The 17660-nt window shown below is 33.5% G+C and overlaps 1 protein-coding gene across 2 annotated transcripts; it reads right to left on the bottom strand.

The window, feature by feature from the left end:
- Positions 1-2660: 2660 nt before the first annotated feature.
- On the bottom strand, positions 2661-16657 carry LOC117106484. Of its 2 annotated transcripts, none has more exons than XM_033247843.1 (5): positions 16395-16657; positions 8588-8776; positions 7714-7857; positions 5171-5254; positions 2661-4122 (listed from the first exon to the last, which is right to left on the bottom strand). In XM_033247843.1, the coding sequence occupies exons 1-5, from the start codon at positions 16458-16460 to the stop codon at positions 4042-4044; spliced, it is 564 nt and encodes a 187-aa protein (XP_033103734.1). In that variant the 5' UTR covers positions 16461-16657; the 3' UTR covers positions 2661-4041. The 2 variants fall into 2 exon arrangements, with proteins under 2 accessions (XP_033103734.1, XP_033103735.1); XM_033247844.1 differs by lacking the exon at positions 16395-16657 and adding an exon at positions 14219-14327.
- Between the last annotated feature and the right edge of the window lie 1003 nt (positions 16658-17660).

Consider the following 17660-nt stretch of genomic DNA (forward strand, 5'->3'; position numbering starts at 1 on the left):
CAGGCCCGTAGCCAGGTCATTTCAAGGGGGGGGGGGGTTCTCTGAGCGTGGGGTCCAGAGGTGGCACCAGGATTTGGCATGTTTAAATCACACCGAAAGATATATAAAAAAAGCTCATCGCATAAACAATATCAATATACTCAACACGTTTATTATTATGAAACAAAAAAAAGCTATTCTTCTTTTTTCCTCCTCTTCTTCTTCTACTACTTCTTCTTGACTCTCAAATAATAGTATTATTTTACTACATGGCTAAAAAAAGCACAAATACTGTCATTACTACTGATAGGGCCATCGTTAAATTAAGTCAGAGCCCAAAATATAGCATAATTCGAAATTATTATTTTAAGACTTTATAACATAATACATAGCCTACAAATTAATAATAGCTGAGATGCACATTTCAGAATTAATAATCGTTTTTAGTATATCTTACTGAATATTTATTGTCTACAAAATGAAATATGAATTATATGCATCTTTAGAAACAATATCATTCTTGTTTTTATGTAGATAAAATGTTCGATAAATTCTATCTTTCATAAAATAAAAAAAAAAAAAAAAAACACGAAATTCAGCGCGTCTATTTTCATTCTAATCAATGGCGTTTGTAAACGTGCACGGACGTCATCGTCGAATCCCAGGTCTTCCGACGGTAAAGCTGGCCTGCCTGCCTAGGTCCGTCCCAGGCCAACCAATAATAATTAACAAAATGTATTTTTTTAAATATAGGCCTATGGCGCATCCTGTACATGCACTTCAACTTCTTACAACAAAAGCCTAGGCCTAGTAGGCCTACCTGTAGTACGTTCTACTGTACTTAGGCCTAGGCCTACACTAGTTTGTTGTCGTCGGGGTATAATTCTGTATCTAAATGAACGAATGAACCTAGCTAGTCAACATCTAGGCTAGGCTAATTGATTTCAAAATCAATAACCCACCAGGACTATCTGTCGTTTTCTTCTTTGCAAAAGCGGACGAAAAAAGTCAGTTATTCTACAACGTTTCATGATTCTTTATCACTAAATATTAACAAACACTCGTTTTGACGCACTCCGTTCTGTAGTGTGTCTGCTGTTGAAAACAAACTTCCTGTGACTGGCTATGATGACTGAGATGGACTATGTTGATTTATTAATAATATTTCGTTTGGGATGAATAAAAGGAGAGACCATTTCCCCAAAATACTCCATCAGCACATAGTTTGGTGTGCGCTATGGACAGTATGGCTATGGAATTTACTAACCACACAATCCACGATTAGGTGATTAAGTCGCAAAACTTTATCTGCATTTGGTGGATTAAGTCGCAAAACTTTAGCTTGGTTTGGTGGCACCATTTACTCTAGGTAGACGGCGACCGGTTTCGTTACCGGTTGGTACATTTCTTACAAACATTCAGCCAAGGGCCAGTGAAAGTTGAGACGGCAGCCGGGTTTTTATCGATGTTTGCCATCCTTATGTGTGCCATCGTAAAGTCATGGTCGGGTAGTGAAATGATTATTGTACATTTTAAGTGCTCCCTCCATGCATAAGTGTAAGCTAAATTACGGTTATAAATTAGCGAAGATATGGTGACAACTATTATGAAGTTCCCTCTTTTCAAGAGGGGATGCAAATGCTTTGTGAAAATGAGTACGCGGCGGCCCGCGGTACTCATTTTCACAAAGGAATACACTCAGCTGGTTAGCTAACAATAGGCCTATGCAAATTTACATGAACACCTGGTAAGAAAGGCGCAATCACGTTCTGTTGCCTAGCAAACGTCTGTACTGTAGCGTGTGGGGGGTGGGGCTAGCCTACTGTACTGATGTACTGTGTATAGCAGGGGACGATGAAGCATAATATGACTAGGCCTAGGCCTAAGTAGACAGTACAATTTTATGTGATAGAAAGTACACTTTCTGTCTCTTATACACATCTAGATGTGTATAAGGCCCCTTTACATCTGTCCGTGGTTTGATTGTATCTGTGATATACCAAATATGCCCGATACGATATTTACATCACCGATCCTATTTCAACACCGTAACTATTATGTCATTATATAAACACAGTGCTAGCAGCAGCAATGATTCCGAAGTTACTTTCATCATAATACCAACTGCGATGTCTGAAGTAAGCTCTACTTTACCTCTCAGCCACTTGAGATGCTTTACCAGATGCTTTGCCAGATGCAATCTTTAAATCATTGTTCATTTATTCGAGAACTGTTTTTTTATTATTAGTTATATTTATAATAACACAGTTGTATATATAAATGTATAAATCAAGTAGATAATAATAGAGTTCTCAAATACATAGGAACATGAAAATATGTTCCTATCTTACTGCTAACAGCTGATTGTGAAACTTTAATTAGTAAACTTACTAAGGTAATATATAGTTTAGGGAAAAGAAATTCGGATTCACGATCATGCCATGATAGTTAATATAAAAACTAATGGTTCGAATATTACTAGTTGCGTACACTAATACGACAGACATTGAGATCATTTAGCAAATATAGAAACGATATAAAATTCAATGTATATATAAAATGTAAGAGAGTACAAAGATATATATATATATATATATATACATATATATATAAATATATATATGTGTATATATATATATGTAAATATGTATATATGTGTATATATGTATATATATATATATATATATATATATATATATATATATATATCGGTTTACAAAAACAATTAAACTGCCTTTAAACAATACTGCGATATTAACAAAATAGAAATAAATAAATTAAAAACTAAAGCTATGGTGTTTCGAAATGGAGTAGTGTTAGGAAGAGATGATAAATGGTATGATGATAAATGGTATAATGATAAGGTTAAGCTTGAATTCGTTAAAGAATATAAATATCTAGGTTTTAATTTTAATTTTTAATGGAAAATGGAGCATCATGTCGAAACGGCAGGCAGAAAAGTAGAAACGAGTATAATTGTTTAACGTAAGAAATAAAATGTCAAACTTAGGGTTTACATCTGCAGAAATAAAATTACAACTATTTGAAAGACAAGTAATTCTAATATTATTGTACTGGCCTGAACTTTGGGGATATAAAGACTGCAGACATATAGAATTTGTTTGAATGTCCAACAACCATGTCCAAATGAAGGTGTGATAAATAAATGAATTGCGTAGAATTCCTATCAAATATAAAATGTTAAGAATGATAAACTACTGATAAAAATTAACAAAATGGAAAATAATAGGCTATTAAATATTTGCTTTCAAAGACAACGTATTGGGCAGAAAAGGACATAAATTGTTGGGCATTCGAAATATAGAAACATAGGTAATTTTTTTAAATAGCTTTTACCTATTTTTCACAAAGAATTTTAGATGTCGAAATTCAAAAATGAAATCTTATGACAATGTTATTAAGCCCAAAAATATACGTGAAAAAATGTTTATAATTTATGTCCGAGATACAGAACAATAATTTCACGTTTTAGGTTATCTTGCAATAATTTTTCTATTGACATGGGACGACATATGGATGTTGATAGGGAAAATAGAATCTATTTATTTTGCGACTCTTTAACTTAAAAGATAAAATTAATTTTCTATTTGTCTCTCCATTTTATAAACACATTAGAAAGAAATATAAACCTAAATTGAATGTACATTCGTTAAAAAATATATTTGTTAATAGAGAAGTTGATAAAATTAAGTATTTAGCAATGTATTTAGACATTAAAAATCATTTGAAAAAAGGAACGTCTGTGTGTCCGATGATTTTGATTTATTTTGTGAAATGGGCCGGAGACCATTTTGAGCTGAAATAAAAGAAAAATTATTTTGGATTTAACTTGCTCATTTTCCAGTAACATATAAGTTAATAACACCATGGAAATTAGTGGATGGAAAATGTGTACCCTAGTTAATTTGATAATTATATTAAAAATAATAAAACACTTCGTGTGCCTAAAAGTGTTTCTATAATTTTTCGCTGTAAAGTTATGGGTTAACAATTTTATATATACAGTAGTAATATTCAAAGTGTTTGCAAATACACAGGTCATTAAACGGGCGTCGATAGTTTTTCATGATCCTCTCTGCCACACTCGCATAATGTACACAGTGTTGCTAGTATAATCAGAATCTAGAAGTAATAGAAAAGAGAAACGTGAACAATTTTGAGTTAAAAAAGATTTATTAAAGTCTCACAAGCTGTAGAAATTACTTGTTTTCGCTCCGACGATTAATGGCTTTTTCTCCCCGAAGGTGGAAAGTGGATTTACCTCTCTCACCGGCACCACCCCTGTCTATATGATTGATTTACTTGATATATGTATCAAATGGGTTTTAATAATAATAATAATAATAATAATAATAATAACAATAATAATAATAATAATAATAATAATAATAATAATAATAATAATAATAATAATAATAATAATAATAATAATAATAACTAGAGAGCACTCAGATAGTGCATGCCTCCGCCCACATCATAATTCTCCTCAGTATAAATTTCCGACGCATATTGTCCTCATAAAAAATGATGAAAAAAAAAACAGGGGCAAAAACATACCCTCCTGCCAACTTCGTTGGCGGAGGTAATAATAATAATAATAATAATAATAATAATAATAATAATAATAATAATAATAATAACAACAACAACAACAACAACAACAATAATAATAATAATAATAATAATAATAATAACAATCATAAATAATAAAAAATTGCCAATATGGAAAATATTTTTCCTCAAAGTCAGCAAAAAGTGGTTTTCATTGATAATACACTTTTTTATAACAACATATTTTTTAACCACAGTGAGTCTGAAATTGCTCTAAAAATAATAACAAAGTAAGAACAAGGCTGAGGTAAAATATATGATTCTTATTCTGCTTTTGATTCTGATTCAAATTCTGATTCCTTTAAAAAACTTAAAGTAAAGTATTAAAAGTGTATAGGCCTATCAATATTATATATACTTCATTGATGGGAGGAACACAAAATACTCGGCTAGGCTTGTGCTGAAATTCATAATTCCCCCTTAGTGTGTGTAAATATAAGTACAAACTAAGAACATTTTAAGCTTGGAATTGACCAAAAAAGAAAAGAAAAAAAAAAAAACATTGGGAAAACTTTTAATGGTTCTTATAACATCTTATTCAATCAAGCATGTCCCTTACCATAACACCACTGTACACAAGAACTACAACGAACAACCCATTGATAAAATCCTTGATACCTCTGATGAAAACTTCCTCACAACCCTAAAAAACAAATACCTGTCACGAAAATTGCTTTATTGCAAATTCAGGTTCAGTAACTACATTATCGATTGTGTAAGATCCAATTTTGTATCAGTTTGTAAATTAGCCACCACTGTAATTTCATCGACTTTATGGAGCATACATACCGTATTTAAAAGAGCCTAACTTGTCTTTATCCAGACAACAAAAGATTATGGATCGTCGTTCGTTCGTTAGTTATTCAATCATTTTATTCAAAAACACATAAAGCACCAAACATACAATTATTATTAAGATATAACGTAATTATAATATTAGCATGCATAATTGTTCATTAAAAAGGTATATTAAATCAATTTAAAATTGTAAGTAATTACTTAAATAATTTGCACAAAAGCGAAGTCGTCAATTAAACTTAAATTAAACAATTAAGGACCTCAATGGAAATAAGTCTTTTTCGCTTTCTTGAGTTATCCTTGTAGTTTCCCTATCATTGTATATTTGTTTTCGTATTTTATCTAATTCGAGATTTTCCGAATAATTCCATTCATTCATTCATAAACACGTTGAATAAAAATTCTAGATAAAAACATTGGTTACAAAATATGGGAAAACGAAATTTTTGTTTTCAAAAGAGTGTTGAACTATTATTTTTTTTTACAAATTATTAATGAATCATTATAACATATATCATTACTTAGAAAATTATTATTTGAATTATCATCATTAACATGATTATTTATAATAGTAAACAAGTACACCAATATAGGAAAAAGAGAATAAAAAAATATAGTTATTGAATTGCACAAATTAAACTTATAGAAATATAAACATTATTACATTCACTTTTTATCGATTTAATTATTAAAATTATTATCATTACCATGTAAATATCATTATCATTTAAATGGAAAATGGAAAACAAAAAGCAGTAGAATTGTATACTGTATGATTGTGCAGTATACGAATCTAAATTGCATATTATTTACATTGCCTGGGCAGAAAATATTGAATACATTAAAATGTGACATAAAAAAAAAACCACGGAGAAAAAAACAAAAGCAAAAGCAAAAAAATAAAACATCATTGATCACATCAACTCTGAGCTCATTCTGACATCACTCAAGTTTTCAGTATTGAGTCGTTTTTTCAATTTACTTACAGTAATTGATAGAAAAATACATGACTTTTGAACCTTGGTCAACCGGTTTGAAATGTTGGATGTCGAGCATATTTCTGTGCAAATTTAATAAACTCTCTATACGATCACATAATTTGTCTATATTCAAAACGATTTGATCACAATGGTCGTATTGATTTCCCAAAATAATCCCGAAGGCTCTTTTTTCTTTTAACATTTTCAAGCATGTTACTCAGTTCAAAAGTATGACCAGCATTCCAAACAATGGCAGCGTATTCAAGAAGAGATCTTACATAGGTCTATCCCCTATAAGAAATAATTAATACTTCCCCGGATAATAGTGAAAATAAAACGCTTCCCATTGGCTCTTTCAACCAAATCAAATATGTGTGTTCTATTTAAGATAATTAGTAATTTTTTCTTGTACTGGCACATTGTTGATGGTAATATGTGGTATTAAAGTGGTGTTTTCATGAAGCATACTTGCATACACTTATTCTAATTAAGAAACATGCCATTATTTAAAACTGTCCAATTTTCCAGGGTATTAACTAATTGTTGAGTATTAATTCTTGAGTTTCTACACTTTTTTTTCGTCGATCTTGTCTTTAATGTTGTTACGATGCCAGATCCATAGAACATGTTCTGCTGCTTTGGAAAAGTGATAAGCTAATTATATTGATCTAAGTTTGTTCCATGTGGCTTGTAAAGTTATGAGTATTGGTAAAACTACGACTTTCTTCCATTGGCTTGGGCTTTGTTCTCATTAAAAGAGGAATTAAGACCACAGGCAAATTCATGAACAATGCAGGCGAAGGCCTATCGAGGCCAGATGCTTTAGTCTGGTTTATTCGTTTTTCAACCTTAAAAACTATTCTATAGCGGCTGCTTAGACGGTAGATACGCCTGATAATATTTTAATACTTGAGTTGACTAGTTTATTTATTTGTATTCTATATTTATCTATTAAACAATCAAACCCATTTATAAAAATGATTATGATGACGACGGCGGCTGGGGTGACAACGACAATAATACTAACTTATTAAACATGTTATCATTCGTGATCACTGCGCATAATATGCATTATTATGGATTAGTTCTTAGGTTTTGTATTCAACTTATCAGACCTACAACACTGAGATCAATGTCACGCTAGACAGAGTAAAAAATCAGGCCATGCGCTGCGCTGCCGGTAGTGGACGGACGCGCATGAAGAACGCAATGAGAGACGAAAAGGCGCGTGCAACGGATCATTTTTATGACAGTCCGTTCTGTCTTAGCAGATGGCATTGCTTTACAATGCGCTTTGCTTTTTGTAAGTGATAGTTTTGATTACCTGTGTGTGGATGTCGTCAGTGCCAGCTAATGCCCTCTCCACACATCCAATGTACATATCTCGACAACAGGTGATTGGTATTGAACCAATAGCTTGCAGCCAGTCTTCTGTATTGTTGTCTTTGTGGTAACCACAACATAATAACTACAATTTTAAGTTGAACAGATAATTACTATAAAATAATTCCATATTTGATAGTTGTTAACTAAGCTAACTTAATAGCTTTTAATTAAAAATGAAATCAATAATGCATATTTATTTTGCCAATTAACAGACAAATAAATAAATCAGTTTCTGCTATATGTTGCTAATCTAATTTAGAAAAAAAATTAGATTTTAAAGGTTTCAGATTTTATGACAGGCAGTATAATATTCAAATTCCAAATAAATAATGCTGCATTTCTGTAAAATTGATTGATTGGTAATGCATCACATCCAAAAGAAAACGAATAACAGCAACCACTAGGATAAAAATATAATAATTATTGTTATAGGTTATGTATGGCGTCATCATTTGACATTCATTGTATCGTTTTATCTCCTTTAGTTGTATACCATGCTTATTTGCCATTACTGCGCGGTTTGTATATATCTTTTGCGGGTTGTGTGGAAAATGGTAATACTGTATAAATTTTATTAATTTTTTTCATCATAACATTTAAGTTACCATTCCTTCTTTATTTATGCCGTGCATACAAATTGTAGGGCCTAAGCCTAATTCATATGACTAGAGCTGTCACTCAATAGAGTGCATATTTCCGCCCTGTTCCTGGTCGACTTTTTAAATTTCTGTGATTTTGACCATGTTCTTTGGTCTTACACAGACAAACAACGATAAGTAGATTACCTAATTGGCGAAGGAAAATATACATACATTACTTTGCCAAGAATTCCAGGTGTCCGTCAATCGCTTCAAATCCGGATTTTCAACGTGACCAAAGTAACGCATGCTCATAATAGTCTCATCAGCGAATCCGGCAAGAAGTTCAGTTTTTCCAAATGAAAGAAGTACAAATGCTGCTACGAGAACCAGTAAATATACGAACATCACAAGTGAATTGTACTGAAAAAAATAAATTTTCAGAAAAACTATATCTTCATTTATTTTTCTTGCATATACGAATATGTATACACGGAAACAATGACGGGAACAATATTTTGTTAACATCACAGAGAATCGCATAATATAACAGAAATGAACGTAATTCATATATTTTTGTTTATTTCTGTCATATTGTACAATTCTATGTCATTTTTGACCTTATATATATACACATATATATAAGGTGTATATATACACTCAAATAGGTACTTATACTATGCTGAAATATATAGGAATACGATATATATATATATAGGAATACGATAAGATGTGTATAAGAGACAGGTTCTTAGGTTTTGTATTCAACTTATCATATCTGGTGCGGTTGTGATGGCCTCTTTTTGCACATCCAAACAGTAATCCATCACAACAAGGGGTCGCGTAACTTTGTCGAAGTGCACCAGCTTAAACCAACTTTGTGCCTGCTTGGGCTTGAGGAGGCAATCCTGTAACCTTTTTTTAAGGGAGCAATAGACACATAGTAGGCACTAATTAACGGCCCTGAAAACAAGAAGCTTCGATAGGCTTAGCAAGCCAGAAGTGGATAACCATTGCTTGTAAAACTCATGAACTAGCCTCGAGAGACGGAAGGACCGAACGAAGACGACCACGGAAACGAAAATGGAAACGAAATAAGGATAACGGAAATAAAGATATAACTTTTAGATGTGGGACAATTAATATTGCTACTTACAAAAACAAAGAAAACGAGATACTTGATCTGATGGAAAGAAGAAAAATTGACATAATAGGACTCGCGGAAACAAGGCATATCGGTAAAGAAAAGAGCATAGACCTCGGCGGAGGTTTTGTACTAATGTACAGCGGGACAGATGTAGGGAGGATAAATTATGGTGTAGCCATGATTGTAGGACCAAGACTCTCACCACATATCCAAGAGGTGAGCTTAATCAGTGAAAGACTAATGAAATGTATTCTGAACATACAAAATAAGAAGTACCACATATATCAAGTGTATGCACCTCAGCAAGGACATACAACTGAAGAGAAGAAAGCTTTTATAGGTTACTAGAGGATTGTTATCATATACAAGACTCCGAGATAGGGCTGATGATGGGAGATTTTAATGGCAGAATTGGAAGCGACAGAGTGGGAACTGAAAAGGTAATGGGTTCCTTCGGTGAATAACATAGAAATCCTGAGGGAGAAAGACTAATTGACTTCTGTATTATGAACAATTTAAAGATTATGAACGGTTTCTTCCAACACCAAAGTTCACATAGGTATACAAGATATAGATGGAATCAAAACTCCGCTAAGTTTGACCAGATGTCAATTATTGATTATTTTATTTGCTCAGACAAGCGAGAAATATTAAATGTTAAAGCGTTTCCGGGAGAAACACTAGACTCTGATCACAGATTGTTGGTTGCGGACATAGCTGTAAAAGGGCTAAATAAACAAAGAAAAAACAAAAGGAAAGTCATTAATATCAATTCACTTGAAAATAAAGAAGTCAGAAACATGTACACATCTAAACTTAAGCAAAATCTACAGGAAACTGAAGTGGGAAATCAGGAAAACTGACAAACTCTAGCAAAATGTATTAAAGAATCAGCAGTAAACACTCTAGGAATAAAGTGGATAGGAGGCACTAAAAAGAGGCATACACCATGGTGGTCAGGGGAGGTAAGCGAAGCAGTGAAAGACAAGACAAAAAAAAATTAAGAATATGGCTAAAAAATGGAACTCAAGAAACCAGAAATGAATACATTTTAGCTAGGAGAGAAGTAGACAAAAGGAAAAAGATAGCAAAAACTCAAACATGGAAACAACTAGGAGACCAATTAAAAGAGGACCTAAGAAGCAATAACAAAAAACGGCTATACGGCCTTGCCAAATCTTACAGGAAAGATAAAACAAAAATTCAAAACATAAAAGATGAAAGTGGTGCAGTATTGGTCACAGCAGAAAGTATCAATAATCGGTGGACAGAATATTTCAATAAGCTACTAAATGTAAAAACAGAAGAGATAACAACAGAGGAAACTTGCAGGGAAGAAATAACTAATGAGGATGTGGAGGTAGAAGAAGATTTAATTACATCATAAGAATTAGAAGCAGCTATTAAAAAAATGAAAAATGGAAAATCGCCAGGGGAAGATGAAATCACTATAGAACTAATTAAATATGGAGGTGAGGAAATTCTTAGTCATGTTTTAGGATTAATAAACCACTGCTGGCGCAAAGGTGAAATACCCGAAGAATGGGGTAAAACTTTAATCATACCGATTTATAAAAGAAAAGGAGATTCCGGTAATTGTGAAAATTATAGGTGAATTTCACTAATTAATCATACAGCTAAATTATATGAAAGAATCATAGAAAAAAGAGTTAGACAGCGGATTGAACCAAGGATGGGTTTAGAACAGCATGGTTACAGAAAAAACATGTCCACCACCGACCTGATATTCAGCATACGATCCTTGGTGGATAAATCATGGGAGTTCAACAAACCAGCTTATTTCACTTTCATTGATTTAAGCAAAGCTTTTGACTCCATACCTAGGGAAATGCTGTGGAGATGTATGGAAGAAGAGTATGGTATTACTGGTCGTCTAGGAAGAGCTCTGAAAAGTACGTACAACCCATGCCTCTGCAAAGTCAGGACAGGTTTTGAAAACAAGAAATGGTTCAATGTAGAAACCGGTGTGAAACAGGGAAGCGTAGTATCCCCAATATTATTTATTGCATATATGGACAGCGTCATTAGAAATTTTAAAATGAAACACAATCCACCTATCACAAGTCTCTTCATGGCCTATGCAGATGACATCTCGTACTACACAGACGAAAGAGAAGATCTCGAGAGAGCAATTCATCATTGGAATGAATGTTTTAAAAGAGCAGGTATGAAGATGAATGTCTCGAAGACTGAAATTCTGTATGTCAGTAGGAAGACAGAAGAAAATCTCAAAATTATCATCAACGGAGAAACTGTGAAAAATGTAGAGAAGGCAAAATATCTAGGAAGCATCATCATGCAAGAAGGTGGAAATAAATTGGATATCACGGAGAGAATTGGGAAATTTAGCAAGAATGTAGCTGCTTTGTATCCTATCTTAAATGACAAACACGTACCTCAGAAGACCAAGCAGATCATTTTTGATACAGTCCTGTCACCTACCTTAATGTATGGTACAGAAGCATGGGCAATAACAACAACTGACTGGAGTAGGATACAAGCCTCAGAAAGGAGACCCTTCAGGATTATTACCAATAAGACCAGACGGGAAAAAATTAAAAATGAGGAGATCCGAAGGCAGGTTGGTGTGGCGCCCATTCGCAATAAAATTGAAGCAGCTCAGTTAAGATGGCGTGGTCATTTAGAGAGAATGGATGAAAATAGAGTAGCTAAGAGATGCTGGAACTGGACACCGTGTGGGAAAAGACCAAGAGGACGACCGAGGAAACAATGGATAGACACAATTAAAGATATTTTAAATAGGAATAACATGCCCACCTTCCAAGAATTAAGAAATAGCGGTGAGATGTTAGACAGACAAAAATGGAGAGAGAGGCTAGCACCACTGACAGGCGGATACACATATATATAAGGTGTATATATACACTCAAATAGGTACTTATACTATGCTGAAATATATAGGAATACGATATATATATATATGTATATATATATATATATATATATATATATACTTTACAGGGAATGCAGTATGGAATTCCATTTTAATTCAAAAATTGGTTTCGATGAATGATTAAAGTAACAAAACCGGGAAACATTATATCATATGTATTGCCATTTCTTATTAAATTGTATTAAACTTTGTTTTCTCTTGTAAACAAGTTTTTCCATTTTGTGGGAATAGTTGAACTCTATTTTGCTTAACTTCCTTAATTTTACATGTAAAAATATAGAACTTAGTAATAAGTAGTATAAATAACATCTTATTCCCTCCACACTTCAAGTCAAATAGCATGGAAAATTTATTAAGGTCAGTATTGATCAATGTTTTTAAACATAACCAAATATCTCTAACATTATATACAAGCCTATAGTAAGTGCAAAATATTTCTGTACTACTCTTACAGAAAGTGCACAAAGGTGAAATATCTTCAAACTTCGAAACCATTTCATTTGTTCCCAATATTCTATGAATATTGTAATATTGGAAGTATTGTAACTTAGAATCAGAGGTACATTCACATGTATTTCATATAGCAAAAACCCAGTGAAAATTAACAGGGATTGCAGTATGTGAATTTCATTTTAATTCAGAGATTGGTTTCGATGAATGCTTATTTCCTGACATAGGGGCGTACTACATATGTAGTTTGTTTTTTTTTTGTCAGAAAAGAAGCAATATTTCAAAAAGTCAGTTCATAATGGTTTTCGTTTTCAATCTATTTGTCAACCATTTTGATACAAGTTTATAATCTATTTATAATCTACATTAATTGAGAAACCTCTAATTCCTTAAATTTGATAGATCGTTATGTGGTATTGGAAGTAAGGTAATTAAACCCCTTCGTTGGGAGTCAGAAAAACAGTAAAGCCATAGTTCACGGAAACAACAAGTACCGTACTTGTCTAACATCTTCCCAAAAAATGAAAATGAAATTCCGACGGTAAATCACATCCCGGGCTGTTCCCATTTTTCATCTGACTGAAGCTATTAAAACATTCTTCAGCTCATATTAAACCTTTACCGACAGCTTCGTCTTGAGCCAACTTGACTTCAAAATTGGAAGGGAAAAATATGATAAAATATACATCTCTTTATAAAACTTACGAATTTCACCAAGAATTTGATTTTGTTTTGTGATATTTCCATTTTTTGTAGTTATAGTCTTTTCATTAAAATTTCGTTTCTCGAAATCAGTGGTTCCCAACCTGGGTTCTGCACAAACTAATTTGGGGGTGGGGGCGTCAAGTCAAAGCGGCCCGCGAAAATTGTGGTGGTCCGCAAAAAAATGTGGGGGTCCGCTAGATTATTAGAACACCTATTTCATGATTTCATTTTTTCACAACAGTGTGATCATGCCTCGACAAAAATTAAATACATTTGACAGGCATGACTTCGTTCACTGTTTTAACTGGCATTATATTTTTATTCCAATATTTTATTGGTGATCTGATAGATTATTTTTTATGTATTATTGATGTAAAGATATTTAGTATAGGAGAGCCACTTGATAGCGGTAATTCTCAAGTAATGTACATTTAGTTTCCACGTTTTCTCTTGTAAATTGCTTTTACCTGGATATTAAATGAATTTTGGAAAAAGTCAGGAGAGAGCCCTTCTAAATTTAACAAAATTATGAGTAAATAAGGGACGACAAAATATTAAATTCAAGTTTTGAGTCTGACAGTGTCATTTTCGGCCATCTAGAAGTGCCATAAACATACAAATTTCTTACCTCGGCGTAACGTAAATCACCTATCTGTAAAATTTACTATCTGCACCCTCCTCCCTCCTGTTTATGTCCAATTCCAAGATCTAAGATGTCGTAATTTGGCCAATCTTATTAGTTGAATATCAACCACGAATCTTCCTAAATTTTACAAATTTTAAGATTAAATGAGGGATGAAATTACCTTCAAATTCTGAATCTGATAGTGCCATTTGCGACCATCTAGAAGTGTCATAGACATAAAAAATGATGTTGGTAGTTTCTATTTCGAATTCCAGAACAAAACAAAAAGAAAACCACTGCTCTAAATAAAACAATAAACTTTGTAGGTTTTTTTTTTTTGCTGTCATTGATCCAATTATTTTCTAAGATATATAGTTCTTTCTCATAATTTGTTTCTAATTTAGTTTTGTATTTGCTTTTCTAATTGTATACGTTATATTTTACACTTTTAAAAACTCCAATTTCATACCAGGATTAAAAGGCTTTCGGATTGGTTTAAAGAAGCATGCATGTAACAATGAAATCATCGTCATTTAATAAAGGCACATTGGATTTCCACCATACTTTGTACCCGACCATTGAATGGTCATTTTCATGACCATGAGATATTCCAGTTTTTGAAACTGTATTGGAAATATGCTTGAGAAACAAATCTAATCTACATTGGATCCATTGTTCCCTACTGTTATTTTGTATTTGAATTATCTTTTTCGCCAAACACAATCAAATTTAGTTTATTCATTATTTTTAAAATGGTTTTTATTTTGCCTGCTTGACAACCACCTTGTTTGTCTAAAATAGGATTGATCACGTAATTTAAGTCCCCCCAAAAATAATATTTTCACAACTGAAATTATCAATTTGTGCTTTCAGTAATTTACCTTCTCTCTGCCAAGTGGAATTATCGGTGAGCTTTAAAAATTTGTTGGTGTCACACTGAAGATATTCATAATGCAAGTGTTATATGAGTTACGTTTCATGATAACTACTCAATTGCCTTTATCAGGTTTTGTAATAACAATGTCTGTCTATTTTAATTTTGTTACCATAGTCACTTTCGGCCACTCACCATAATCACACCATTATGATACAAAGACTGCATCCTGCATATGCATTAACTTTTCTAGTTAAGTATGTTGTGAGCAGTCTTTTCAAGTTTTGATTTTTTTTTACATGGATCCCGATTCCGATGAAGCCGATGAAAGAGAAAGCGCCACCAACGATAAATGAACTGTAGCTCAGCACAGCAAATGGATTGTTGATATTGATGTGTTTTAAGTCATCGGTTATTCCATCAGTTAACACAAACACACCAAGAATAAAACACCCTATAGCACTCGCCTGAAGCAATCATAAATAAATGGAATGTTCTTATTTGTCCTAATAGTACATGTTAACGCAAAATTCATCATCATCATCATCATCAGCAGCAGCAGCAGCTGACAGTTTCATCATCATTATCATCACCATTTAGCATTATCATCTTACTCCTCCTCCTGATTATTACTCACCATCATCATCCTAATCATCAACAGTCATCAGCAATACCATCATCATCATCATCATCATTGTCGACGCCTTCATAATTGTCATTATTATTAACATTACTTCATCATCATTTTCAAAATTATTTTCATTATTAACAATGATATATAAAATTTTATCATTAACTTGGTCATATATTGACAACTTATAGAGGTCTATGCATGTGGGTGTTGTTTTGTGCCAAGTACACTCTGTTTCGGCCGACATTATGCTGACCGCTGGCCATCCATCTCTTCTGCGTCGTCGTTTGCTGTCGTTCGTGGAAAGAACCTCTTAAAAACTGGTTTCCTTAAAATCGCTACAATCGTTGCGTACTGCGTAGCAGTCGCTGACGCAATCGGGAAGGCTTCTCAATTAGCCATTTTGAGGAAACCAGGCTTCACTAGCTAAACGATCCGTCGCATGACCCTTTTTGTGTTGCGTTCTATTGCAATCGATCGCCCGATCGTCGGCAGGCACAGCAAAGCTTATTGATTTATTGCAATTAGGTAGTGGGAGTTATATAGCGCATAATACCAAAGTCTAGCGAAAAAAAAAAGAATGAAAATCAAAAATAAGCCGTGAATCAATCCAGCTGCTAAACTAACCCTGTACCAAAAATATCATATAATAAGCGGTGAAGAGGTCTACTTACAAAGTAAATGACGCTGAAAAACATAGCAGAGCATTGTAAGCAGAGGTACTCAATTATACCTGCCATTTATCCAGGTATATCGAGTATTAACACAATTCCCACTTCAATATAATTTTCCTGTTAACTGTGCGGTTAGACCAAATGATAGACCCTCTCAGTGCAGGATACAGTATTCGTGAAATTAAGTTGTGCTACCAATGTGACGAGCCACCGTTGCGCCATGTTAAAAGCTTTCTTTTATAGTATTTTGGAAGTTTCGTGTAGTTGCCTTATGATTTTCCGTTTTGGTTGATTGCGTTTTTCTCTTTCATAGGACGGTATTGTTTGTATCTATTTTACCTTTTGTACAATGCCGTACTATGGTTTTACAATTCTACGTATATTTTTAGCATTTTATGTACAGCGAGTGTTTTATCATGAGATTGTTGCGTTGTAGCATGCAGGTTCGTTTATATTTGGACACACTCAAAAGCGTTAGAATAAGTTAAAAACGCAGTATATAAGGTCTCAGTGGTCTAATGGTTGGCCTATGATGCTGGCTTTGGTAGCGCTAGACTACATGTTCGAATCTCCCAAGAGACGTTCTTCATACAACTGAGAACATTTTTTTGATGGGCTATGTTTGACACCATTATAACATCTTATGTTCCTATTCAAGCATTCTTATTTGACACCATGTTGTCGTCTGACAGTTAAAGATGGCTGAAAGGGCAAATCTGGTGGAGGTGCATGATGGGTCATGTGTCATCTGAAGTACCTTATCACTGTACAAAAGCCTAAGTTTGGGTAGTCTCTTCTTCCTCGGTCTCAGTCGCCTCATGCATAATGTAAACTCATTAGCTGGCATGAATATTTATAATTAACTGGAAACTTCTCGGCAAACTACAAATTTTCTAGGCAAGTACGGTGCCAGCGGGTCTAGCCTAGTAGGTTAGTATTTTGTTCGCCGTGTAGACAGTAGATACATTGATGAGAAAGATTTGGATGTGAAAAAGAGGAAGATGAATTAGTTCGTCCTAGGCCTAGGTGACGTCAACGTAGGCCTAGTAGTATATTCAGAGTTAAGTTAGTGCACGCTAAACCTAGAAAAGCCTACGGTACGAGCATGGTCAATGTACGATAAAGAGACCACATCTAGGCCTAGGGGAATGAGCCCATTGTACAAGCCTCGGTATTCTGTGGTACGGTGGCCAGTTCCTATCCACGCCGCTCCAGTAGTAAACCACCGGGTACCCATCAGTGGAGTAGAAAAATATTTTTCATTGA

Source organism: Anneissia japonica, unplaced genomic scaffold (assembly GCF_011630105.1).
Source record: "Anneissia japonica isolate Jap-2015-1 unplaced genomic scaffold, ASM1163010v1 scaffold287771_len54443_cov95, whole genome shotgun sequence".
In the NCBI taxonomy this organism is placed as follows: domain Eukaryota; kingdom Metazoa; phylum Echinodermata; class Crinoidea; order Comatulida; family Comatulidae; genus Anneissia; species Anneissia japonica.